The following is a 26,207-nucleotide window of genomic DNA, read 5'->3' on the forward strand; positions in this document are numbered from 1 at the left end:
GGATGCAGGGAGGGGAAAGGCAGTCTGCAGCTGCCTGCTGCCCCCTCAGGGCTCCCCTTAGCACTCTCCAGCTCTGGCCTCCTGCAGGACATTAGGCTGGGAGAATTGGCTGGGAATGAGGGGGTGGACGTAAGCCCTCCTGCCAGCCTGCTTACCCTTCAGACCCCTGGAGTCAGCCTTTGGGCTGGGGCAGGGAGTGGGCATCTGGGTATGATGGAGGCTAGAAGAGTAGGGGGAGCTAGAAAACCCCCTACATACACAGCAGCTGGGGGCAGGGCCCAGCCTGTCCCAGGGACACGAAGAAGGTCAGCACAGTCAGGGTTGGGCTGAGCATTGGCCTTCACTGTGTGGGACCAAGAGGCTAGGGGTGAGAAATGTTGAGGAGTGGTAAGGACAGTGATGCAAGCATCAGGGGCCTGAGGGCTGGAGAGCGAAAGATGAATGGGCCTGGGTGGGGAGTGTGGGTGAGGGTATCCTGAAGGCTTAGGAGCAGGACTTATGCGGGCATCAGACAGACCGTGATTGAATCCTTGCTCAATATTTACTGGCTGTGCACCCTTGAGCCAGGGACTGGACTGCTCCCCGCTTTCCTCATCTGTGAAATGGGCAGATCAGGGAGTGTCATGTGAGACATGAATGATGGGAAAGAGCCACTGTGTGGGGTGGGGTGGAGCAGGAAGACGGAACAGCAAGCCCAGAGGCTTCTAAGCGGGAAGGAACTGGCTGCTCCGGGAACTGAAAGGGGTCAGCGTCGCTGGGGCACAGGAGTGAGGGAAAGGCAGCCGCCTGAGAGGTCAGGGAGGTAGCAGCGAGGGGTTGGGGAGGGGGGGTGGCAGGGACCAGGCTGCATGGAGCAGGCTGAGGGGAGGAGTCTGGGCTTGTCAGAGGGGCAATGGGAGGCACTGGGGGCTTGGGTAGGGGGTGACAAAATCCGTCTGAAAAGCCTCGTCTGGTGACTGGAGCAGCGGGACCGTGGGTGCCAGGGTAGAGGATAGAGAGCAGTCAGAAGGCAGGTGCAGAGCCTGGGGATGGTGGTGGTGGGAGAAGAGAGGATTTGAGACTTGAGGACAGGCTGCAGTGGCAGACGGGATGGCCTTATTGTGTGGGGAGCAGGAGGAGCTGTCTGGCCTGAGCCACTGCATGAGCTCGTGCACTCCTAGTGGATGAGGAGTGCTGGGAGGGAAATGGTGGGGTACTGGTGTGGGCAGGCTTGAGCTCTTCTAGAGTCTTTCATGTGGTGAAGCCAGGGAGGCAGGTGGGCCCACAAGCCTGAAGTTCAGGAGGGTCTGGGCCCAAAGTAGAGACAGGGAGCCTAAAGTCAGGATTGGGGCGGAGAGGGCTCAACAGGCCTTCTAAGGGGTTGGGGAGCGTTTGAGAGGCCCCAGGAACAGGACTGGGATGGCTATCCCTCAAAAGTCCCTGCCAAGGCACCCAGGAGGGCAGGCTTGTGGTGGCTGAGCCGCTGTTTTCACAACAGCTCCGGAAGCTTTGGATCATGTCTATGGCCGTGTTGGGTAAACAGGCAGAGCACAGCAGGCAGTCGCCAAGGCCTGAGGCTGGATCAGATGTCTGCCGTGGCACAGCAGGCAGTCGCGAAGGCCTGAGGCTGGATCAGATGTCTGTCATGGTGTAGGTTGTGGGCTGGGGTTGTTGGTGTGGGAGGAGGATCTCAGGGTCCTCCAGTGTCAGGGATGGAGAAAGCTTAGAGGTCTCCATTGTTGAGATAGGGAGGCTGGAGCCCTGGGAGGGGCAGTAGCTGGCCAGCCTCTGCCAGTGGACTCATGCTGCCTGCCTCAGCCCGGTTCTGCCTAGAGCCTCAGGCCAGAACAGGGCACCCTGTGGCTGGAGGGCTTAACAGAGCCTCTTTTCCCACCGATCCAAGGAAGTCTGGAAGACACCAGAGCACTTGGGCCAAGATCGCGGAGCACCCAGGCAGCAGATCTGAGCTAGACCTGTCTAGGTCCAAGCTCGCCGGTTCCTCTGTCAGCTGCCTGCTATGGGATGGCCCACCATGTAGGATGGTCCTGCCTCTCTCCCAGCTTTCTCAAGATCCCCAAAGTGGGAAAGCATCATGTGGACCCTGCCCAGATCCTGGGGATGGCTGGCAGAAGGCTTAGGTGGCCATCTTGTCTTCTCCCAAACACAAAATGATTGTTTCCAATGGTAAACAATCTGGAAAATCATGGAAACTCTGTGGGAGAAAGAAGGGCTAAGGAGTAAGGCTCTTGTATTGGGGGCTGATGGAGCTCTTCCTACCTCCAAACACATGCCTTCACCCCGTTGGAGGCCAGATGGACAGTTCTAGGACTAGAGCTGGAGGCTCTCTCCCCACTTCCCCCGGGTCTGCCCCATTGGCTTTGTGGCTTTGGTTGAACTTGCTCAACCTCTCTTTCGGTTTCTGCACAGTGAGCCTGGAGCTCATGGAACTTGCGCCTGGGGTGCCCGGCTTACTGCCCTACCAGCACAGGTTCAAGCCCTCCCCTCCGCCTGTGCACCAGGCCTGTGATTGCCACCTGTGACCATCAACCTCCACCACAGCTTCAGGTCCCTGCAGGCAGGTGGGCGGGCGGGCAGAGGCCTGCCCAGTGATGCGCCTGACCAACCCACTCCTTCCCTTACACACTTTAGACTTTGCTCTGGACTAAGAGGGACTTTCTTCGCCTCCCTGGGTGGAAAGGCCCAGCCTAGCCTGACACCAGCTGCCCTTCTGCCCCTCCTCCATTCCCCAGCTATTGTGCCTGGGGGCTGCGGTGGAAAAAGCTAAATTTGGACTTTCATGGTGCCAGACTAGTCAGGGATGTGGGGTCCTTCCAGGCCTGTATGTTTGTTTCTGTGTCTGCCTCAGAGCATCTCTGTGCCAGTGTGTACATTACAGCTTGTGGCACCCCACGTGCATGTGGAGCCTATGTGGTCGGGTGTGGTCTGTGTGGGCCTGGGTGTCTGTTGAGATGTGAGAGCCGGTGAGGGGGTGTGTTTCTGTGTGCGTGTGCGCCTGAGTCATCATAGCAGTGTGTGTACGTACCTGTGGCTCCAGCTGTGTGCATGTGTGTGTCTGATGTTGAGCGGGGCTCCCTGTGTCCTGTTTGGGTTGGCGGGTGTGCCTGTGTGTGCACACATGTGTGGTTATTCGTGGAGAGACCCAGCTGCGTCCCCCACCCTGGCTCCTCACAGAGGCCCCTTGTCCTCACAGGATCTGGCCCTCTGGCTCTTGCCATGAAGGGGCCTTTGTTCCTCTCTCGGGGTACCTGGGGCACACCCCTCTGACTGAGCCCAGGGCTCCTCATATCCCAGGGCTGGCTGGTGACTTGAGGCCTGTGCCTGGTGGCTTCCTTCCAAGGAGGCCCCACCCCACGCAAGCTGGCAGGGGGTGGATGTGAGCTGATGACAGCCAGGCTCCCAAGTCCTGCCCCTCTGACCCTTCCAGACCCTCTGGCAGGGCAGGTCATTATGCTCCTGCTGACCCTCAGATCAAAGGCCCCCAGCCAACAGGTCCCTGCAGCCTCCATTCTCCTCCAGCCCCCATCACTCCCTAGTACTCACTGCCTGTGCTGCGCATCCTACAGAGGTCTTACTCTTCTTTGTAATCACATATTTATGTGACTGGCCCCCACCAGGCTGTAGTTCTATGGGCCTGGTGTGGCAGAGGTTACCAGTGGGAAAGCAGCTAGCTTCCTGAGAGGTGGGAAAAGTCCCCCAGGGCCAGCCTTCTGAGCTGCCTGGAAGGATCTGTGGGAATTCAGAAGGCCATTCCAGCTGAGGGAACAACATCTGCAAAAACATGGGGGCTGGGAAATGAGACACATGTTCACAGAGTAGCCAGAGCAGGGATTGAGGTAGAGAGCAGGACAGGGCCAGGGAGTGGGGAGCCTGGAAGGCCTGGAGAGGTCTGGGTTTTCTCCCGGGGCAGTGAGAGCCTAGGAGGTTCCCAGCTGTGGGAAGAATGGGTAGGGGGGGACCAGAGGTGGTGACAGCAGGGAGGGAGCTGGGTAAGGGGAGGAGAGGCTACAGGCAGTGGTTGGTCTGTGTGGGGTGAGGGAGGGGCCCAGGAGGAGCCCTGGCTGGGCGATGAGGTACCTGTGCTGGGAGGAGCAGGTGTGGGGAGCATCCCTTGCCCTGGGACTTGGCTGTGACCTGAGTCCATAGATCTGGTTCTTATCTCAGCACATGTAGAGGCTAGGGGATGGGCCCTGGTGGAGGAACACTAAAGGGTCTTGCTAGCCTTTCCCCTCCCACCTCCTGTTCCTCTTGCTGAGCCCACTTCCTGGGTTGTGAAACCCGCATGGTCTCATTGCCTTGTTTCCGCTGGGAAGGCCATCTAGGCGGCCAGCCTCCCAGCCCAGCTACCACCTACCTGCCTACCCAACCTGGCAGCTCCACCATGCCCGGCCCCCTTGCCCTGCCATGACTGCCGGGACCAGTCCTGCACCCTCCTGCTGATCACACTTCCTCTCACTGTCCTTCCTGCGCCTGCCTGGGCCTTGGTCTCCTCCACCCTCCTTTATTCATCTGCAAGTCTGTGGCAGGCTGCACTGTGGACTCCCCCAGGCAGAGTCTGCATCCTTAGGAGGGCCCCCACTTTGTGCCACCTGCTATGCAGTTGTGGCTTCCGTGACAGGTGTCAGGTGTGTGTGGGACAGGGCTGCAGTAGGTGGCATGGGGGACATCCCCTGCTCCCCGGTAGCCTGTTCAAGGGATCCAGACCCCCCTATACCCACGAGGGGCTGCAACCGGTCTTTCATTACCCTTGCTTTGACTGACCTCAACATGCCACCTCGTTTCTCCCTTAGACATTTCTGAGGCAGCCTCACTCTGCTCTCACACACCTCCCCCCAGCAGCCTGATCAAGCCTCTTTCCTCCAACCCAGCTTACTGCTCTGACCAACGGGCATCACCCTGTGGCCTGTGAGGCAGAATCAAACACCAGGGAAGGGATGGGGTGGAGGGGACCAGGCCGGATCTGGGAGCCAGGGGACCCTCACTGCACTACCTTGGCCTCAGTCTCCTCCTCTGTACAATGGGGAGATGGGCATGCCAGTCTCTGAAGACCCGTCTCTTGTAGAGAGATTGGCTTGTTAGGGTTTTTCACCTTTGACAAAACCATTATCCAACAATTTACATGTGATGTAGAAAAATTAGCAAATGCATTCCTGTTCCTGCTGGCGCTCCTCAGGCCATGTCCCTCACCCCAGCCTCCTTTGCTGGTATACACCAGCACACATGTGGATGTGTAGCACACATACTTGTCTGCTGGAGACAACCCGGAGTTCTGTGCCTGGGAGCTCCAAACCCAAGGTCGCTCTGATCACCTTGAGGCCAGCCTTGCCCGCTGCTGGGTACTGGCTGGGAACAGGTTTCCATTTGTCCCAAAGGAGGTGACCTGCCTTCTCTGGCCTGGCCTAGCTACTGCCTTTCCTTACCTATGGGCTGCTGATTTGGGGCTCACATTCGCTGGGGCTGGGATCCAGTGTGACCAAGCCTTCCCTAGGTTTTGTTTTTGTTTTATTTGTTTTTATTTTTATTTTTTGAGACAGAGTGTCACTCTGTTGCTCAGGCTGGAGTGCAGTGGCATGATCTCGGCTCACTGCAACCTCTCCCTCCCAGGTTCAAGCAAGTCTTCTGCCTCAGCCTCCAAAGTAGGTGGGATTACAGGTGCCTGCCACCACACCTGGCTAATTTTTGTATTTTAGTAGAGACAGGTTTTCACTTCTTGGCCAGGCTTGTCTCGAACTCCTGACCTCAGGTGATCTGCCCGCCTCGGCCTCCCAAAGTGTTGAGATTACAGGCATGAGCCACCGTGCCTGGCCCTTCCCCAGGTTTTGGAAATGGAGGCTGGTCCAAGTGGTGAGGTCAGCGGGGAAGACCACTGGTCAATCATGGGGTACCTGTCTCTTAGAGCCCTTACCTCCCTGTTTTTTTTTGTCTTCATGTGTGTTTGTGTGTGCTGTTCCTGGCACATTTATCCATCTCCACCTCTACCCTCCTCTCTCCACCTCTACCCTCTTATCTCTCTTGGCCTCTTCTTCCCAACATGGCGTACTGGAAAGGACCTGGGCTGCAACATCAGGCAGGCCTGGATTTATCCTTCCACCACTTACTGACTGTGTGACCTTGGAAAGTTACATAGCTTCTCTGAGCTTTGGTTTCTTCATCAGTAAAATGCCCATCAGTAAAATCCCTTCTGGATCCGCATATGGATAAAGTGAGCTAATGTCATTACAGAGGTAATCTGCGACATTGTCGGCCTCAGAAAAGGACTGTCTTTCTTGTACGTGGAGGAGCCAAGATTCATACCTAGACACTGACCCTTAGTCTGGTGCTCTCTGCTTCATAGAACTGCCTCTGCTGTAGGCTGGAGAAGCAGAATAGAGACTAGGAGCCCTTAGGCAGCTGGGAAAGGCCTGGCTGGCTCCAAGGAGCTTATCCCCATGGAGGCTGTGTGGGGTCCAGCCCCAGGCATCCCCTGGCCCTGCAGAGTAGCCATGAGTCTGGGCTGAGCCAGCAGTCTTCCTCTGGGGCCTCCGTGGGCTGGGTCCTATTTGCATGGGGGCTATAAATAGTCAGCACACCTTGCTTTTGTGCTGCTGCTTCACCCCCTCCTCCCTGCCATATACTCTGAGAGGTAGGGGGCAGACTCTGACTCTGCTGTGCAGAGCAGGGACTTGTGGCCCAGAGAGGCCCAGGACCTCTCTCAGGGTCACACAGTGATAGAAGAAGATGTGGGGCTCTGGGTAGTACAAATAGGGGCAGAGGAGGTGGCAGAACCTGGCCAGAGCCCGTGCCCTGGTTTTAGTCCTAGGAGGTTGGGTCTGACCCTATGGTTACTGCTGGTTAGCCTTGGGGCAGCCCATGAAGACCATGGCTCCCCAGTTCTCATGGCGCTGCAGCCTGGCGGTGCAGGTTTAGGCTGGGGCCTGCTGTGATTGTGGTTTTCCCTCCGGTGGCTTCTAACTGTGAGCAGCAGCTGCTCTGAGTGTGGCCTGAGAGAGCTGGAGGGCCATCCTCGGGTGGGAAGGTCCTGGGCTCTGCCTCACCCTCGTGGGGCTTCTCTGACCCACTGTCTCCTCCACCCTCCATGCAGTCCTGGGGTGGTCCCCACGGATACCTCCTGCTGGGCAGGCCAGGGGCAGGGGAAGCCATGGAGCCTGTGGGCTGTCAGGGCTGGGCCCCAAAGGTTGGTGGCTGGGAGGAGGACCTGGCTGGCCGATGTTGGAGCATCTGGTGCTCCTGAGTGAGTTGTATGTTCATGGAGACCTGGTTTCCCTTTCTGAGCAGTGGGATCTGTAACCAAGGCTGTCTTCCCGGGCAGGGGGAATGGATGCGGTGGGGGATGCGAGTGCGCTTTGTAAACTGTGAAGGGAGGTGCACAGTGAGGGATGGATGCTGCAGTGAGAGGGCGTGATAGCGGTAAGAGGGCCCCCTCCCCAAGGCCTGTTGGGTTGATTGTAGCCATCATCCTACATGAGTTTTCATTATCACCACAACTCTGAGCCAACAGACTATTCCTCATCAGGAAATGGGAGGGCTGAGGCTCAGAAAGGCCAAGTGACCTGCACAGAGTCCACAGCCAAGGCAACGTTGGTGTCAGGGTGCAGCACCCAGGCAGCCTGGCCATCATTTTGCCACATTAACTGCCCTGAGCCTCTCTCCCCTAGGAGTCCAGGCCACCTGCAACACACTTGCTCCTCCTTTATCTCTGCGCCCCTGTCCCCTCAACCCTCATCATCCTCCGAGGCATTCAGAAGTTGCTTACTGCTCCAGCTGGGTCTCCAGGTTTTCCTAACAGCAGAGCTGCATCTGCTGGATCAGGCCCTGGATGTGTGGACACAGACCTGGCAATCATTCCAGATCCAGGGAGCACTCACCTGGGTGCTGGATCTCTTGGACCCTCAGGGCCAAGCCAGGCAGCAAGAGGAGCAAGATGTCCGTCTTGCTTACGGGTTTGGGATGCTCAACCAGACTCCTGCATATGTGCGAGGCCAGGCCCACGTAGCTTGCTTTTCACTCCAATATTAATTGAGTGCCCACCATGTGCCACCCACTCCAATGGCTGCATATAATCGCACGCACCAGTAGACCCGTGCAACCTCACATGCACCAATTCATGCATGCTGCAGCCTGGGGAGCAGTCAGCAGCAGCCCCCAGCTGGCCCTCTCTCTGTGGCCCACCAAGAGGTCATGGGCAGCTGGCCTGGCACACAGGCCACCTGCTGGTGTCAAGCTGAAGGCTTTGGGACTTGGGCACATGCATGAGCTTGCACACCCACTCTCACATCCACTGAGTAGGAGCCAAGGCCGAGCAGGGGATGTGGTGGGGTCTGCCCGCCTGGGTCCTGCTCTCTGCTCTGGCAGCTGCTGGCCTCAGAGGGCTGCCTGGACTCACTGGGCTGGGCTGCAGGGTGAGGTCAGCATTTGCTGTGAGTTCATCTGAGCTAGGAGCTCCCAGCAGATCTGGCCGCTGCTCTGGCCACCTTGTGCAGGAGCTGGAGGAAGTCATCTGGGGCTGGGCAGCTGTTGTGTGTGCATGCACACGTGTGTGTCTGAGTGTGCCCCTGTGTGCTGGCTTATGTTCAGGATGGAGTGAATACACGTGCATGTGCACAAAATCAAGTGAGCGCTCCCTCAACCAAGGCTATGGAGCAACCTCGTGGGGCCTGGGCAGAAGCCAGTGTGCACATAGGTGCTTACACACCTGAGTGTCCTTCACAAGTGGGTCACTTACTATAGTAAACATTAACCTAGAGAATGGTGAGAAACCCAGGAGTGTGGGAGCTGCTGTGTGTGAATCTGCAAGGCACATTCAGCGTTACATTGTACATTAAAATACAGTTTGGGTTTTTTGTTTTGTTTTGTTTTGTTTTGTTTTGTTTCTGAGGCAGAGTCTCCCTCTGTTGCCCAGGCTGGAGTGCAATGGCGTAGTCTCAGCTCACTGCAACCTCTGCCTCCGAGGTTCAAGCCATTCTCCTGTCCTCAGCCTCCCAAATGGCTGGGATTACAGGCATGTGCCACCACACCAGGCTAGGTTTTGTATTTTTAGTAGAGACAGGGTTTCACCATGTTGGCCAGGCTGGTCTCAAACTCCCGACCTCAGGTGACCTGCCCACCTTGGCCTCCCAAAGTGCTGAGATGATAGGCGTGAGCCACCGCGCCTGGGCAGTTTGGTTTTTTTTAAGAGACAGGGTCCCACTCTGCTGCACGTGCTGGAGCGCACTGGCACGATCATGGCTGCCTTGAACTCTTGGCCTCAAGTGATCCTCTTACCTTGGCCTCCTGAAGTACCGAGATTATGGGAGTGAGCCACCATGCCCACCTGTTTTATATTTGGGGAAATAATTAGTTTGAAGGTGCAGACAACCTTCCAGGCAGGCAAGAGGCACTTGACCCCAAGAGATCAAGTTAGAAGGGTCAGGCACACTGATGTAGGCAGAGCCTCTCATTGCCCTGATCCCTGGACAAAGTGGGTGCCAAGTTAGTGGAATGTCAGCTTTTGGTTCTGATTCTGCCTTAGAATTTCAGTTTCCCCATTTGAAAAGTGGGGGTGTTTATTTTGGCCCTGCTTGTCTGCCTGGGTGGTTATGAAGAAAAAACCCCAAACTTAGAAAATCACGAAGGGCTGCATGGGGCAGGATGGGAAAAAGAGGCGGCACTGTCCCATCCCCTTACCAGATGACAATGGCACATACCAGGTGCCTGGCAGGGAGTAGGTGCCCAGCAATAGGGTACTTAGGGAGGCACTGAGTGACTCCCCAAATGAATATCTTGGGGTGACAGATGCAAATGCCACCAGGGCCCAGGTAGGTTTTGAGGAGGAGTGAAGAGAGTGCCCTTGGCCTGGGGTAGATGGATGGAGGGCAGCCATCCCATTGCTAGCTGGCTGTTGCCCAGTGGACCCAACGTCACATTTTCCAGTTTTACCAGAGACGCCACAAATCCAGACTTACATAAACCTCTCAATGTTTTTCTTTTCTTTTCTTTTTTTTTTTTTTTTTGAGATAGAGTTTGGCTCTTGTCACCCAGACTGGAGTGTAGTGGCGTGATCTCGGCTCACTGCAACCTCCGCCTCCCGGGTTCAAGTGATTCTCCTGCCTCAGCCTCCCAAGTAGCTGGGATTACGGGCATGCACCACCACACCCAGCTAATTTTCAGTAGAGACAGCTTTTCACCATGTTGGTCAGGCTGGTCTCGAACTCCTGACCTCAGGCCATCTGCCTACCTTGGCCTCCCAAAGTGCTGGGATTACAGGCGTGAGCCACTGCACCCGGCAAACCTCTCAGTTTTTAACACTGGCAACTGAGACTAGTGTGTATATGCACCACGTGGGCCAAATCCAATTGTGGGAGAGGCCTGGGGGAGTGGGTCCCTGAATGCTGCCTGTGACTGTTCCCACTAGTCCTGCCCAGCCGCCTGGCCTCATCCCTCTGTGTGCACAGGCCCACTGCAGGCCCTGCCATGGCGCCATTCCTGCGCATCGCCTTCAACTCCTATGAGCTGGGCTCCCTGCAGGCTGAGGACGAGGCGAACCAGCCCTTCTGTGCCGTGAAGATGAAGGAGGCGCTCAGCACAGGTAGGCGTGGAGGCTGGACCCTGGAGAAGGGCTGGGAATCTGGGCCCAGCTGGAGGGACTGGAGGGGTCTGGCCTTGTTCCCTACAACCTCTGAAGGATTCTGCTCTTCCTCATCCTTGGCTCCCTGCCCCATTCAGCTATGAAGGCAGAGGCCACTGAGTCTCTATAGGGCCGCAAACACTGGCCAAATTGAGCCCTCCTTGGAAGGCTTGGAGTTTCTGGCTCCTCCTCCACTGGTTGTTTTACCCAACAGTTTTTACATGTCCGTCTGTGCCAGGGCCCGTGCTGGGCACTGAGGATACTGTCATGCTCCAGGACTGACTTGGCCCTGCCCTCATGGGGTTCATAGTCAGGTGAGGAAACCAGGCCTGTCACAAAGCAGTGAGTCCTGCAATAGGGAAGCCCAGAGAAGGCACCCTCTGAACCTGAGTTCAGGGAGGACTTCCTGGAGGAAGCACATACCTCACACCATTCCCTCTTGCTTTTGCCCTGGCCTGGTGAACCCCTAGTTGTCCCTCAGCTCTCAGCTAAACTGTCCCTTCCTCTAGGAAATCTTCCCTGACCCTTAGGCTTGACCCTGTGGCCACTTGACCATAGGCAAGTCTAGCACTACCAGCCTTACCCTCTTCAGTCTCATCACAGCTGTGACTTAACAGTTACTTGGCCGGGCGCGGTGGCTCAAGCCTGTAATCCCAGCACTTTGGGAGGCCGAGACGGGCGGATCACGAGGTCAGGAGATCGAGACCATCCTGGCTAACACGGTGAAACCCCGTCTCTACTAAAAATACAAAAACTAGCCGGGCGACATGGCGGGCGCCTGTAGTCCCAGCTACTCGGGAGGCTGAGGCAGGAGAATGGCTTAAACCCGGGAGGCGGAGCTTGCAGTGAGCTGAGATCCGGCCACTGCACTCCAGCCTGGGCGACAGAGCGAGACTCCGCCTCAAAAAAAAAAAAAAAAACAGTTACTTGAGGAAGGAGTTGGTGCATTCACCCCCCGGGCCTGGGGATCCAGGAGGACAGGCCCCGATGTAGCTTTTCTTTCAGCTGTGTTCCACGCCTCGAATATTATGGCTGGCATGCAGGAGCTGTCAGCCCATGTTCCCTGAGTGAATACATAAGGGCAGGCGACATTTAAATGGAGCTGGAGCAAGAGGGACACAGGAAGAGGGACCAGCAGGAACAAAGGCCTGGAGGGAGGACCTAGCAGGGTGCCCGAGACAGTTCTGTGCTCTAGAGGACACTGGGGGACCACAGCAGGCCCTCAGAGCAGAAGAGTCAGGCAGATTCTGCCAGGGGAAGGCCGTGGAGATCCAGGAGGGAGGGACAGAGGGGCCCTGACCCAACCTTCCCTGCCTGGCCTCGTTGCAGAGCGTGGGAAAACACTGGTGCAGAAGAAACCAACCATGTATCCTGAGTGGAAGTCGACATTCGATGCCCACATCTACGAGGGCCGCGTCATCCAGATCGTGCTAATGCGGGCAGCCGAGGAGCCAGTGTCTGAGGTGACCGTGGGTGTGTCGGTGCTGGCCGAGCGCTGCAAGAAGAACAACGGCAAGGCTGAGTTCTGGGTGAGGGGCGCACGAGCCGTGCCGTGTGTGTGTGCGCACGTGTGTGTGTGTGTGTGTGTGTGTGTGTGTGTGTGCGCGTGCGCACGCGCTCACGCTCACGTGCGCATGCCTGCATCAGTGCGTGGGCTCGGTTAGTGAGCACAGCTGAAGGGCACCAGGCCCTGTGCTGGCCACCAGTCCAGCCCTGCAGCCAATGTGGCCTGGGTGTGAATCCCGGCTCTGCAATTCACCAGATTCCCAGCCTCTCTGAGCTTCTGCTTCCACATCTGTTAAGGGAGGGCGCTACTAAATGTGCCTACCTCAGGGTCAGTTGTTCAAATGAAAGGAGCAGCTGGATGTACAGGGCTTATTGCAGAACCTGACACATAGCAGGTGCTAAAGACAGCCAACTTCCTTATTGTGACTACTTTTTCCTTTTTAATTTTGGAAAGGCAGGATATGCACATAGTAAAACATTTTTAACTGCACAAAAGGGTGTGTCCCTGCCCCAAAACCAGGCCACCAGGCCTCCTTCCCAGAGGCACCCATTATTCCAGTTCTTTTTGGAATCTTCGCATATATTCTAGACCTTGGCAGCCATTGAGGGGGCAACATAGTGACCTTTAACAGCAGCGAGGTGGGAGAAGGGGAGGCTTATGGTCCCATCTACTTACCTGCTGAAATGGACACTCAGCACAAGCAAGTGGCCACCTGGCCATGTGCAGCTGTGTATTCTGGGTGGCCACAGGATGCCAGCGCTGGCAGAAGTCCCCTGGGGTTACATGTGGGATGTAACTAAGATGTCTCCACCAGAAAAGGCCCTGTGACCACTGGAGACTCTGATCAGCCTCCTGCGAGGGGTGAGGGGGCTGGGATGGGAGAGAAGTTGACACAAGGCTGTACTGACCCTTGGCCAGTCAGGCAGAGACACAGAGGGGCCTCTGGCTGTGCTGTCTCCACTCCCCCAAGGGAGGATATCAGTCACCAGGTCTGTGTCTTGGGGGAGGTGAGGGGATAGAGGCTCAGGTCCCACCCTCAAGACTGTCCAGTCTGCATGAGGAGCCCTTGGCACAGACGGAGGAGCAACCTGTGTGCACGAGGATGAGTGTGTCTGTCTCTCTCCACATGTGCACATGAGTAGGGGCCTCCATTGCTACGGGGGCCGCAGTGGGTAGGGGTGGGGAATTTCCCTTCCTGCTCTGTTCCCCAGCTATGTGTCTGGGCTGGGTGTGGGCTGGACCCTTTCACTTCCCTAAATGTAATAATACCCCTGGGTACAGTGTGGGAGTGGGGCTCAGGGGTGGGGCTCAGGCAGGGCCCTGCCCACACTGGGCAGACAAGTGTCTGGCTAGGCCTTAAGGGGCTGCCTTGGCCTTGAGGGACCAGCCATGGGGGCGGGTTCTGAGTTCGGCCTGGCCCAGGCCGCCCTCACTGACCTTGTTCTCCCCTGGCCTCTGGCCCCCAACAGCTGGACCTGCAGCCTCAGGCCAAGGTGTTGATGTCTGTTCAGTATTTCCTGGAGGACGTGGGTAAGAACTCCCTGGGGATGGAGAGGGCTCCTTTGCCTGGTTCAGAGGCAGAGCCAGCACTGAGGCGTAGGGAAGCGGCTCCCTTCGGCAGACTGTCCAGGGCCACCCTGGGAGGGAGTACAGGGGTGTCACCCTCCGAGATACCAGGGCTGACTTCCCTGCTCCATGGTCCCCAGATTGCAAACAGTCTATGCGCAGTGAGGACGAGGCCAAGTTCCCAACGATGAACCGCCGAGGAGCCATCAAGCAGGCCAAAATCCACTACATCAAGAACCATGAGTTTATCGCCACCTTCTTTGGGCAACCCACCTTCTGTTCTGTGTGCAAAGACTTTGTCTGGTGAGAACTGGCCATGCCCACTGGTGGTGGTGCCGGGTAGTGGGGGCTGATCCCAGTCCCCACTCACTCACTTTGCCTGGGTTTTGCCTTTCAGGGGCCTCAACAAACAAGGCTACAAATGCAGGCGTAAGTGTCTCCACAGGCCAGTTTGTACGTACGTACCCGTGTGTGCTCACGTGTGCCCGTGCCTGTGTGTGTGCCAGTGCCTGTGTGCGCTCAGAGAGTGTATGCACGTGAATTTTCCCAGTGTAGATACAGCAGCTGAGTTCAGTGAGTGCTGGGGCTGGCTTGCTGCTGCTCTGGAAAACCAGTTCTGCGCCTCTCTTCCCAGCTCTGTATTCAGTGACCGGGAGTTGGTGGATGGCAATTGGGCACAGTAGAGTATTCACGCAGAAACCAACCCAGGCCATGCGCTAGGCCTCTTTTCCCTGGAGAGGCAGTGATAGGACCTGTACTAGCACACAGTGGCTGCATGTGCTTCTGTGTAGATGTGGGTGTCTCTGAGCACACACTCTCCCTGAGGGTGCATGCATGAGATGCCACAGGCTGGTGCCAGACTGCCTGGGTTTGAATCCTAGCTCTACCACTTCCTAGCTATAGGGCCTTAGGCAAAGTTACTTAACCTCTCTGTGCCTCAGTTTCCTGATCTATAGTTTTTTTTTTTAGACTGAGTCTCATTCTGTTGCCCAAGCTGGAGTGCGTGATCTCAGCTCACTGTAGCCTCCCTCTCCCAGGTTCAAGCGATTCTCTTGCCTCAGCCTCCCGAGCAGCTGGGATTACAGGTGTGCACCATCATGCCTGGCTAGTTTTTGTATTTTTAGTAGAAATGGGGGTTTTGTCATGTTGGCCAGGCTGGTCTCGAACTCCTGACCTCAAGTGACGTACCCACCTCAGCCTCCCAAAGTGCTGGGATTACATGCGTGAGCTATTGTGCCTGGCCCTCATCTATAAATTAGATGTAATTATAATGTATAATAGGGTCATTGTGAAGATCAAATGGAGTAAGATATATAAGGCTGTATTTTAAGTGCCTTCCACTGGCAGCCGTTCTGGGTAAGAAGTTTGTTATCATCATTACACATGCTTTGTGTGTATGTACAGGGTCTGTTTTGAGGCATGTCCGTGTGCATGTGTGAGAGAGGGCATTTAGGAGCTGTTTGCTATCCCAGGGCTTGGAAGAGGGAAAGAACTGCCCCCGCTTCTCATATTGAGATGCCCCGTGCCCCCTAACTTCTGCCCACCTCCCTGCCCACTAGGACTCCTTCATTTCTAAGCCCCTGCAGATTGGCCTGTCCTCTCCACCCCATCCTCTCCAGGCCCCTCCTTCGAGGGCTGGCGGGAGGAAGACTCAAGCACTGTGCCTCTGCTGGGTGAGGGTGTGGGTGGTCAGGAGAACGGTGGCTTTGTGTAGAGGGCTGGACTGACTGGCAGGCACCAGCTCATAGACTCTGCCCCTCCCGGTGCCCTCCCTTCCCCCTTCTGGGCCTGTGCCTCTTCAAGAATGTAACGCTGCCATCCACAAGAAATGCATCGACAAGATCATCGGCAGATGTACTGGCACCGCGGCCAACAGCCGGGACACCATAGTGAGCCTGGGGCTGGGGCAGGGCTGGGATCGGGGGGCTTAGCCACATGGGAGGGATTTACGCCCTCTCCCCGCCCTCCGGGGATAGCTTACCCTCCCTCCCCATTTTTCTTAGTCTTTCCTTGCCTCTCCCAGTGGAGCTCTCTTGGGATGTTGTGCCCAGGGTTGGGGGAGAGCTAGGGGCTGAAGAAGGGGCTGGAGCTGGCACTTGACCCTCAGCCTGTGATACCCCCATCCCCAGTTCCAGAAAGAACGCTTCAACATCGACATGCCGCACCGCTTCAAGGTTCACAACTACATGAGCCCCACCTTCTGTGACCACTGCGGCAGCCTGCTCTGGGGACTGGTGAAGCAGGGATTAAAGTGTGAAGGTGCGTGCCACCCTGCCCCTGGGCTGCAGGAGGGGCACTCCCAGCTGGTGGTGCTGTGAATTCCAGCCACCTCACACTGCCCTCGCCCCCTCACCTAGAGACGGGCACCTCATTCAGGGACCTGATGAGGGTGAGGCCTTGGTGGACCCTCCCCACTGGCCTGACTGGCTCTGCCACTTACCTGCTGTGTGACCACAGGTGGGTGACTCCACCCCTCTGAGCCATTTGGAGGGGAAAAGCAGGACCTAGAGAGTCCCTGTTAGGGGCCAGTGAGCAGAGGATGCTGAAGCCAGGCGTGGTGCACACCGGCAGGCGTCCAGACACGCCTCCACTGCCCTCTGCTTCACTTAGAGATGAGACAGAAGACCCTGGAGGGAAAGCGGCTTAAGTTGACCCAGATGTTCTTTGAAGGGTTTTGAATTAGGTCCCATGTCTTCTGGTTTTTCCTTTTTCTTTAAATCATGAAAGATTGGCCGGGCACGGTGGCTCACGCCTGTATTCCCAGCACTTTGGGAGGCCGAGGTGGGCGGATCTTGAGGTCAGGAGATTGAGACCATCCTGGCTAACACGGTGAAACCCCGTCTCTACTAAAAAAAATACAAAAAAATTAGCCAGGTGTGGCGGCAGGTGCCTGTAGTCCCAGCTACTTGGAAGGCTGAGGCAGGAGAATGCCACGAATCCGGGGAGGCAGAGCTTGCGGTGAGCTGAGATCACGCCACTGCACTCCAGCCTGGGTGACAGAGGGAGACTCCATCTCAAAAAAAAACAAAACAAAAACATGAAAGATTGAGGTGCTTGGCCAGGCGTGGTGGCTCACACCTGTAATCCCAGCACTTTGGGAGGCCAAGGTGGGTGGATCACTTGAGGTTGGGAGTTCGAGACCAGCCTGGCTAACATGGAGAAACCCCATCTCTACTAAAAATACAAAATTAGCTAGGTGTGGTGGCGCATGCCTGTAATCCCAGCTACTCAGGAGGCTGAGGCGGGAGAATCACTTGAACCCAGGAGGCAGAGGTTGTGGTGAGCCGAGATCACGCCATTGCACTCCAGCCTGGGCAACAAGAGGGAAATTCCATCTCAAAAAAAAAAAAAAGAGAGATTGAAGTATATATGATGGCTTCAGATCAATGTTTTCCTAAAAACTGGAACCCAGCAGACCCCGCTAAAGCCCTCCTTTCTCATGCTCTCCTGCCCCTCTCCTACACTGCCCACTGCCCTTGGCTGAGCTCCGGGACTGACAGCCCCACTTCTCCCTCACCTCAGACTGCGGCATGAATGTGCACCATAAATGCCGGGAGAAGGTGGCCAACCTCTGCGGCATCAACCAGAAGCTCTTGGCCGAGGCCTTGAACCAAGTCACCCAGGTGGGCAGGTGCCATGGGGACCCTGGACATAGGACAGTGGGGTCAGGGACAATCAAGGCTCATAGCCACTGCTGGGGAGCCACAGACAGCCAAGGTATATTTAGACCCAGGACTCTACTTCGGGAAGATCCAACTCAAGAATGTAGGCAGCAGAGGAAGGGGGGCTTTTGTTCATGAGAAATTCATTATTCAAGCAGTTCTTTCTTTGAGGGTGAACGTGGGGACCACAGGATTGGGTGTTGGAACACTTTGAACTAAGACTTTGGGTGTGGACGTTTGTACATGGGTGGGGCTTGAGGGATGCCACGAAACCTAAAGGTAAAATTTTAGAATCAATCAGCAATGAAGCTAAATAGTCAAATAAAATCTATTGAGTGAGTGGTTGGGAAGGTAGGGTTCTGTTTACGAAACTTCTGTTTGTAATCAGAGCCTTTCAGACCACTGAGGCTTCTCTGGGCTCCGGGAAGAGTGTGCGTGTGTACACGCAGCCCGAGTAGGGGGCCTGGGCTGTGCCCCTGTTGTCTCCTCTTGGTATTGAGGGTGGAGTTATACCTGGGGGTCTTCCTTCTGGACTGGGAGTTCTGATAATGGTCTGACCGTCTGGCCCCCCACCTCTGCTCTCTCCCCAGAGAGCCTCCCGGAGATCAGACTCGGCCTCCTCAGAGCCTGTTGGGATATACCAGGGTTTCGAGAAGAAGACCGGAGTCGCTGGGGAGGACTCGCAAGGTGAAGCTGGGTCCATTGCCCCTGTACAGTTTGTATTCCCCCTGAGGCCAAAGACAGGGGACTGTCCTTCCTTCTGTTGTCAAGTGAGATATGGGAGGAACCCCCGGCCCTGGGGAGTGAGCCCCTTCCTCGCTGAGGCCCCTTCCCCCAGCCTACCCCGGGCCCCGGGGGAGGGGAGTTGTGCAGACTGAGACCCCCATCTGAGGAGGTGCCATCTCTCGGGCAGACAACAGTGGGACCTACGGCAAGATCTGGGAGGGCAGCAGCAAGTGCAACATCAACAACTTCATCTTCCACAAGGTCCTGGGCAAAGGCAGCTTTGGGAAGGTGAGGGCTGTGAGCCGGGCATCTGCTTCCCACCCCACCCTGGCTGCTTCCTGCTTAGGTGGCTGAGGCGGGAGTCTGAATCGGGCTGTGGCCCCTGCCCTGTCCTCCCCTGCTCAGCACCTGTGCCTCCCCATCAGGTGCTGCTTGGAGAGCTGAAGGGCAGAGGAGAGTACTTTGCCGTCAAGGCCCTCAAGAAGGATGTGGTCCTGATCGACGACGACGTGGAATGCACCATGGTTGAGAAGCGGGTGCTGACGCTCGCCGCAGAAAATCCCTTTCTCACCCACCTCATCTGCACCTTCCAGACCAAGGTTCCTGGGCCTCCTGCCGTCACTGCCCCATGCCGCAGCCATGTCCCACAGCCCCTCAGCCCCTCTAAGTCAGGGCTGTGTCTCCCCCTCAGGCCACTTAAAGCAGGGCCATGCTTTCCCCCCGCATGCCTCCCAGGGCAGAGTTGTCCCCCTCAGCCAGGGCCTGTCCCTGCTGTTTCCTGTTGGGGCTTGGCCCCAGTGGCCCTGAGTGAGGGAGCCTCCTGCCTGTTCCTCACCCCTGCTCACCACCCTCCCCACCCCAGGACCACCTGTTCTTTGTGATGGAGTTCCTCAACGGGGGGGACCTGATGTACCACATCCAGGACAAAGGCCGCTTTGAACTCTACCGTGCCACGTATGTGAGGGCCATGGTGGGGAAGGGCCCAGCGTGGAGGAAGGGCCACTGGCTCAGAACCCACTGCCAGTCTGCCCTCCATGCCTTCTTCCCTCTCCCTAGAAAAGCCAGCATAGGCTAGAGCAGCAGCTGGGGAGATGTGGGGATAGCCTGGGTCCACACCACATAAGAAGCCATGGGTGGCAAGTGAGCTGCGGCTGGGGGCTCAGCACAAATACTCTGGGTCCTGGCCCCTCCTGTGGGCCACAGCCAGGGCAGCCTTGCAAATGGTGGTCCTACACGACACAGGACACAGGACCCTGGTGCATGGCCCCCAGACCTGCTTTTCCCCATTCACATGCCCCCCCCAACTAACCATGTGTGTGTGTGCATGCAAACACATGTGTACATGCATATAAATGCATACACTCTTAGAGAACTGGCTCACTGAGAGCTTTCCCTTCAGAACTTTCTGCCTGGGCTGCCAGCCCCCACTTGCCTGATACAAGATGTACTTGATCATGCTTAGGTTGTCCATGGAGTTATTTGCAGCATTTCTTGCCCCTGGAAGTGGGATGAGGGCCCGAGGGGAAGCAGAGGCTGCTCGGCAGAGATCCTGGAACACTTTGTCTCTCTCTCTTGCCCAGGTTTTATGCAGCTGAGATAATCTGTGGACTGCAGTTTCTACACAGCAAGGGCATCATTTACAGGTGCAGGGGTTAGGGTAGCGAGGGGCTCTTGGGAGGGGAGGCTCCAGCCCCATCATATCTTCTGAAATGCTGCAAGCAGGATTCCCCCAACGCCAGTTCCTTCTCTGCTGGAAATCAATCTTTAGCTGGGGATTTGCCTAAACCTCCCACCCTGGTGCGAGCATTCCTGTGGCCCCCATTTGAGGCTGGTTTAGCTCCAGGAACTAGGAACTCACTGCCCATATTTGACACCATCGCCCCGCCCATCCTTGGAGCCATCAATCTCGCTCTGAAGACCCATCGAGTCATCTAAGCTTCTGCTAGAAGAGACTGGTTCCATAAAGTCTCATCTAATAAGTTATGATTCCATCCTATGGTAGGAACTGTACACCCACGAAAAAGGCTGCGGCCAGGCTCTGTGTACTGACGTGGGATAATGCCAAGACACATTGTTAAGTGGAAAACCAACCTGTAGGAGAGTGTGTATCGAATATTAGCATTCAGGCTTTAAAACGTGGGAGAGGCTAGGCGCGATGGCTCACGCCTGTAATCTCAGCACTTTGGGAGGCCAAGGTGGATGGATCACCTGAGGTCAGGAGTTTGAGACCAGCCTGACCAACATGGTAAAACCCTGTCTCTACTAAAAAATACAAAAATTAGCTGGGCATGGTGGTGGATGCCTGTAATCTCAGCTACTCAGGAGGCTGAGGCAGGAGAATTGCTTGAACCCGGGAGGCAGAGGTTGCAGTGAGCCAAGATTGCACCACTGCATTCCAGCCTGGGTGACACAGCGAGAGTCCATCTCAAAAAAAAAAAAGTGGGAGCAAGCTGCATGCTGCCATATGCTTGTCCATGCCTAGAATTGCTCTAAGGAGAGCCTGGTGGTTGAGCTCAGTGGAAGGCAGACTTTGTACTGTTTGCCATTTCTAGTTCCCATATGCATAAAGTATCTACTCAAATGACTAATTACTAAATATAGACATGGTCCCCACCTTTGGGGAGTAGACAAAACTGAACCTGGGGATCACTTCTGCTGCTGACTGCTAGGGGACCCTGGACAAGTGACATCACTTGTTTGAGCCCCATTTGGGTTTCAGGAAGTAGGGCGGTGTGTGCCCAGCATTTAGCACACAGTAGCGGACTTGCAAGAAGCACCTGTTTTTAGGATCTCTTTCTCCTGCTTCCTTTTCTTTTTCTCATTCCCTTGTACTCTTGGGGACAGTCCTGGACTAATATGGCTGAAAATTAGGACATGGCGGGCAGGGTGGGGAAGGAGAAGAAATGGCCCCTGCTGACTCTTACCTGTCCCCTGTCCTTAGGGACCTCAAACTGGACAATGTGCTGCTGGACCGGGATGGCCATATCAAGATTGCCGACTTTGGGATGTGCAAAGAGAATATATTTGGGGAGAACCGGGCCAGCACCTTCTGCGGCACTCCTGACTATATCGCCCCTGAGGTGAGCCGATACCTTTCCATACCCCCGCTCAGTCAGGCACCTTGCCTCCCCACGGTGGGCGGGGGAAGGCTTCCCAAGGGCAGTGAGGTCCAAGCCAAAGCCCATAGGCCAAGGCGGCCTGGCTAGGGCTCGTGCCCAGGGGCCCCTCTCAGCCCCAGCACCTCAGCTCCTGCTGACCTGCTCCCCCTCAGATCCTACAGGGCCTGAAGTACACATTCTCGGTGGACTGGTGGTCTTTTGGGGTCCTTCTGTACGAGATGCTCATTGGCCAGTCCCCCTTCCATGGTGATGATGAGGATGAACTCTTCGAGTCCATCCGTGTGGACACACCGCATTATCCCCGCTGGATCACCAAGGAGTCCAAGGACATCCTGGAGAAGGTGCAGGCCCTGGGCTGGGCTGGGCTGGGCAGGGGCAGGGGCAGGGGCAGGGGCAGGGGCTGGCAGACACTGGGCTTTGGGTGAGGAGCTTCCTGTCTCTGGAATGGCAGCCTCAGTGGTGCCACAGTCCTAACATACAGGGTATTGCTCTCTCACCATGTTCCCAGGAACTCCTGTCGAGTCCTGTGCATGGAATCAGCCTGACATGGTGACTAAGGGCCCAGGGTCAGGAGACAGACCCGAGGCCAAACGCTGGCTCTGCCTGGGACTAGCTGGTCACAACCTCTTAGAGTTTGTCTCCTTATCTGCAAAATGGGGCTATGAGCAGTCTTGCCTCACAGAGTTGTTGGGAAGAAAATAGAAACATACGATGCTCAGCTGTGGGCCAGGGAGATAGTAAATAATAAAAAGTCCCATTAGCAGAGTCGTGGATGTCCAGCCCAGAGCCTCTCATCTCTGGGGAAACTGGGAGCACTGCATGCCAGAGTGACCTCCCTCAGCCCCACTGTTCCCCAGGCTGACTGCAGGGCTGGGGCAAGCCTGGCTTTGCATCCCTGGGCCTGCTGGGGATTTGCTGACGCTCCAATTTCCCATGGCCCTCGGGTGCTAACCAGGATCCCTGCTGGGTTGCAGCTCTTTGAAAGGGAACCAACCAAGAGGCTGGGAGTGACTGGAAACATCAAAATCCACCCCTTCTTCAAGACCATAAACTGGACTCTGCTAGAAAAGCGGAGGTTGGAGCCACCCTTCAGGCCCAAAGTGGTATGTGATCCTGCCCCGCACTGTCTCCGGGCTGGGCTCCTCCTCCCCTGCCCTCCCTCTCTCCTACATCACTCACACGCTTTCCACCTCTCCCTTCCTCCAGCGAGTCTACTTCCCCGATCTCCACAGCATGTTCAGTCACAGCTGCTGCCCTTGTATTCTCATCCTCTCCCTCCTGACTCAGTCAGTCAGCACACACTGGGGACTGTGGATCTATGCACAGGACCCTGTTTTGGGAAATAGAGTTAACACTTCATGTTATTACTCCATTCAATCCATTCTCCAATACATATGGGGAGTCCTGAGTCCCTGTTGAATGCAGAGCACAGTGCTTGGCTGCACAGCAAAGTGGGAGACGCAGTCCCAGAACCGGAGGAGTTCGCAGCTAGTTGGAGAGATAAGAAACTTGCACACCGATGACAATTTGTGATACGAGATGACAGCATAAGAGATACCCCAGGACACATGATCAGTTGCTGTTGAGTGGGTCTGTCGGCAGGAGCCCAGGTGGCAGAGAAGAGGGTGGGTCTCAGAGGCCCCCTTGGAAGAAGTGAGACAAGGGACAGCTGCTGGGATGCATTCCAGGTGGAAGAGGGGATGGTTCACTCACAGGCCCAGAATCTACAGGGCCACCAAGGAACCAGCCTGAGAGCAGAGGCAGGTGGGGCCACTAAGAAAGTTGGGGCTATGTGGCCCCTCTGTGACCACAGTTCTTCCTTCCCACTCCCTTTGTCTCCTTTGATTCCCCTCCTCCACCAGGGCACACAGCTCCCACTGGGCAGCCTGTGTAATGCACCCCACATTTGTGCTTTGAGGCTACAGAGCACTTCCCCTACACCAAGGACCTCAAACTCAGACGTGTCCTGGCTGAGCATGTAACTGACAGGCTAGGCCAGCTGCAAGAAAATCACACAGCCTGCTTTCAGTCTCACTTTTGGTAGATTTCCTTCTCTGCACTAAGAAACACAAAGCAGGTGTGATGTACCCCTTGTCAGTGGGGCAGGGGCTGTCCAGGGGCTCTCATCACCAAGAGTGGGCAAGAAGTAGGCCCAGGGCTGCTTTAGTCTGCCAGTTTTCAAAAGAAGCTGGAAATCTGGATTTTTATGTTGCATTGTTCAATTTTAAAATAGAGGTTCAGGCTGGGCGCGATGGCCCACACCAGTACTTTGGGAGGCTGAGGCAGGCAGATCACCTGAGGTCAGGAGTTCGAGACCAGCCTGGCCAACATGGTGAAACCGTCTCTACTACAAAAAATTAGCCGGTTATGGTGGTGGGCGCCTGGAATCCCAGCTACTCGGGAGGCTGAGGCAGGAGAATCGCTTGAACCCGGGAGGCGGAGGTTGCAGTGAGCCGAGATCATGCCACTGCACTCTAGCCTAGGCAACAGAGTGAGACTCCATCTCAAAATATATACATCAATAAGAATAAATAAAATACAGGTTGAAATTCCATTAAAACTCAGTTCAAGCTGAAATGATTATACTTGCCAGTTCAGTTTGGCCAAAGGGCCACCAGCTTGCGGTCTGTCTGTGTGACCATCCCATCACATCCTTAGAAGCAGAGAATCAGCAAATTTCTCCTGTCAACAGCCTGATAGTATATATTTTGGACTTTTCAGGCTTGATGGTCTCAAAGCAGTCACAGACAGTACATCAACAAATAGGCATGATTGTGTATTACAAAAGCTTTTTTTATGGAAAGTGAAATTTGAATTTCACCTAATTTTCATGTCATGAAATATTTTTCTTTTGTTTTTTTTTTTCCAACCACTTAAAAATGCGAAAGCCATTCTTAGCTTGTGGGCTCCACAAAAACAGATGGTGAGTGAGATTTGGCCTCCCTGGGCTGTGATTTGGTGGCCCCTGAGCAGGAGGCTACCACCTCTCCTCACCCAGGCCCAGAGCTCCCTGGTCACTTTCCTCCTCCTGTTGGGGAAATGGCAGCCTCTTTCCTGTGGGGCTCCTTTTAGGCTGCTAGGGGAGGCTCCCTCTTCTGTTCTGGGTGAGGACAGCTCTGGCCTGGCCCAGCCCTGCAGGGACTCCAGCCTGGGGTGTCTACAGGGCCATTCCCTACGTCCTGTTCGCTCACCCCTGCCCTCTGCTTGTAGAAGTCCCCCAGAGACTACAGCAACTTCGACCAGGAGTTCCTGAACGAGAAGGCACGCCTCTCCTACAGCGACAAGAACCTTATCGACTCCATGGACCAGTCTGCGTTTGCCGGCTTCTCCTTTGTGAACCCCAAATTCGAGCACCTCCTGGAAGACTGAGGTTCCTGGACAGAGCAGGCTAGCCCCGCCCTCCACCCACATCTGCCCGCTCCCCACGATAAGCACCAGAGGGACTGTGGTGACTTCTGCTGCTGGCCCCGCCCCTGCCCCCAGAGCGGCCTTGGCTCCTGTCTGGCCAGGCTCTCATGGTACTTCCTCTGTGAACTGTGTGTGAATCTGCTTTTCCTCTGCCCTCGGAGGGAAATTGTAAATCCTGTGTTTCATTACTTGAATGTAGTTATCTATTGAAAATATATATTATATATATAGACATATATATATATAATAGGCTGTATATATTGCTCAGTAGAGAAAAACCATGGGGGACGGGTGACATGTTGATCTTTTTCAAAAAAATATATATACGACAAAAAAAAAGGAGCACAAGCTGTTTGAACCACCAGGTTCTTTTATTTGTGTGTCTAAATAAACACCAAATGGTACCAACCTGGTTGTCAGGACACATTTGTCCCAGGAAGCTGGTGGTGCCCACTCCCACTTTCGGCAGCACTGGCCCGGAAGCTAACTGGCCCAGAAGCTAACTGCTGGGCCTTCATGCAAATGTGTTTGTATTTATGGGTTTCCTCTGGCCCAGGACCCTGGGCCTAAAGCAGAAGACTTTTCCGGGTGGCTACAGGGAGCTCCAGATGTCTCTGTGGGGTGATGGGGCCAGCTGTAGCTGTCTCTGGAAGGGCAGAGAAGTAGAAGGCATAAGCAGAGGCTTTGAGGCTGGCCCCAGATGAGGGAGGAGAGGAAAAAAATACAGCTCAGGCTTCAGGCATATCTGGATTTAAATCACAGAGTAGCCAAAGGATGTGGGCACGTCACTTGATCATTTTAAGCCTCAGTATTGGGTGAGCGTGGTGGCTCACACCAACAATCCTAGCCCTTTGGGAGGCTGAGGTGGGAGGATTGCCTGAGCCGAGGAGTTTGAGACCAACCTGGACAACATAGCAAGACCCTGTCTCTTTTAAAAAAAAAAAAAAAGGAAAAAAGGCTCAGTTTCCTCTAAAATGGGGGCAAGGCAAGGAGACCATAGCTGTAACTCCTCATCTCATTACCATTTATCCCTGCCTTTGCCGCAGAGGAGTCTGTGTCTAAGTTCTAGAATCTATATCATAGCAGCTTTTGCCTACCTGGGGAAGGAGACACAGGCAGGGTGGGAGAGAGAGGTGGAAAAATGCCGAGTGACTGGGCCAAGGTTGACAGACATGCTCCAGTGTGCCTGTCGTGCAGGTGAGGAATGGCTCCAGGAGACCAGGAGGCGCTGGCATCCCCCCTGAGTGTGCGCAGCTGGAGACAGTGAGTCTACTCGGCCCTCCTCCCCACCGACTCCATGTCTCCCCCCTCTCCTGGCTTTTCATTGCTTCCGCCTCCCTCACTACCTCTCCCTCTTTCTGTTCCTGCCCTGCTGTCTCGGGCACCGGTCTCAGGCAGAGCCTGCTCTTCAGACCCTCTGGTCTAGCCCTGGCCCTCTGTCCCTAGATGGGGGCGAGACACTCCTAGCACCAGATTGGCTGGCCCAGGCAGCCAAGCAGCTGACTTCCAGCAAGTTCATTTTTCTGGGCTTAGGTACAAGTTTCCACAACTGGAGAGGGCGGGATGGTATGGGGCTGGTGCTGGCTCAGGGAGGGGGCTGCAGGGATGGGGGCCAAACT

At 55.6% G+C, this 26,207-nt stretch overlaps 1 protein-coding gene across 3 annotated transcripts in view; it reads left to right on the forward strand.

Annotated features, from left to right (window-relative positions):
* PRKCD (protein kinase C delta) overlaps positions 1–24,996 on the forward strand; it is a 31,728-nt gene extending 6,732 nt beyond the window's left edge. For 2 of the 3 annotated variants that reach the window (XM_033210128.1, XM_033210130.1), the window contains 17 exons: positions 10,428–10,561; positions 11,930–12,129; positions 13,577–13,637; positions 13,814–13,976; positions 14,071–14,102; positions 15,477–15,562; positions 15,803–15,932; positions 17,196–17,296; positions 17,926–18,022; positions 18,249–18,349; positions 18,487–18,660; positions 18,924–19,015; positions 19,642–19,704; positions 21,003–21,141; positions 21,333–21,521; positions 22,155–22,283; positions 24,391–24,996. In XM_033210128.1, the coding sequence (XP_033066019.1) occupies positions 10,447–10,561; positions 11,930–12,129; positions 13,577–13,637; positions 13,814–13,976; positions 14,071–14,102; positions 15,477–15,562; positions 15,803–15,932; positions 17,196–17,296; positions 17,926–18,022; positions 18,249–18,349; positions 18,487–18,660; positions 18,924–19,015; positions 19,642–19,704; positions 21,003–21,141; positions 21,333–21,521; positions 22,155–22,283; positions 24,391–24,549 (2,031 nt within the window). In that variant the 5' untranslated portion in view covers positions 10,428–10,446 and the 3' untranslated portion in view covers positions 24,550–24,996. The remainder of the gene's footprint in view (positions 1–10,427; positions 10,562–11,929; positions 12,130–13,576; positions 13,638–13,813; positions 13,977–14,070; positions 14,103–15,476; positions 15,563–15,802; positions 15,933–17,195; positions 17,297–17,925; positions 18,023–18,248; positions 18,350–18,486; positions 18,661–18,923; positions 19,016–19,641; positions 19,705–21,002; positions 21,142–21,332; positions 21,522–22,154; positions 22,284–24,390) is intronic. The other variant, XM_033210129.1, reaches the window with a different exon arrangement.
* The last annotated feature ends 1,211 nt before the right edge of the window (positions 24,997–26,207 follow it).

This window comes from Trachypithecus francoisi, unplaced genomic scaffold, assembly GCF_009764315.1.
Source record: "Trachypithecus francoisi isolate TF-2019V2 unplaced genomic scaffold, Tfra_2.0 Lachesis_group0, whole genome shotgun sequence".
Taxonomy (NCBI): domain Eukaryota; kingdom Metazoa; phylum Chordata; class Mammalia; order Primates; family Cercopithecidae; genus Trachypithecus; species Trachypithecus francoisi.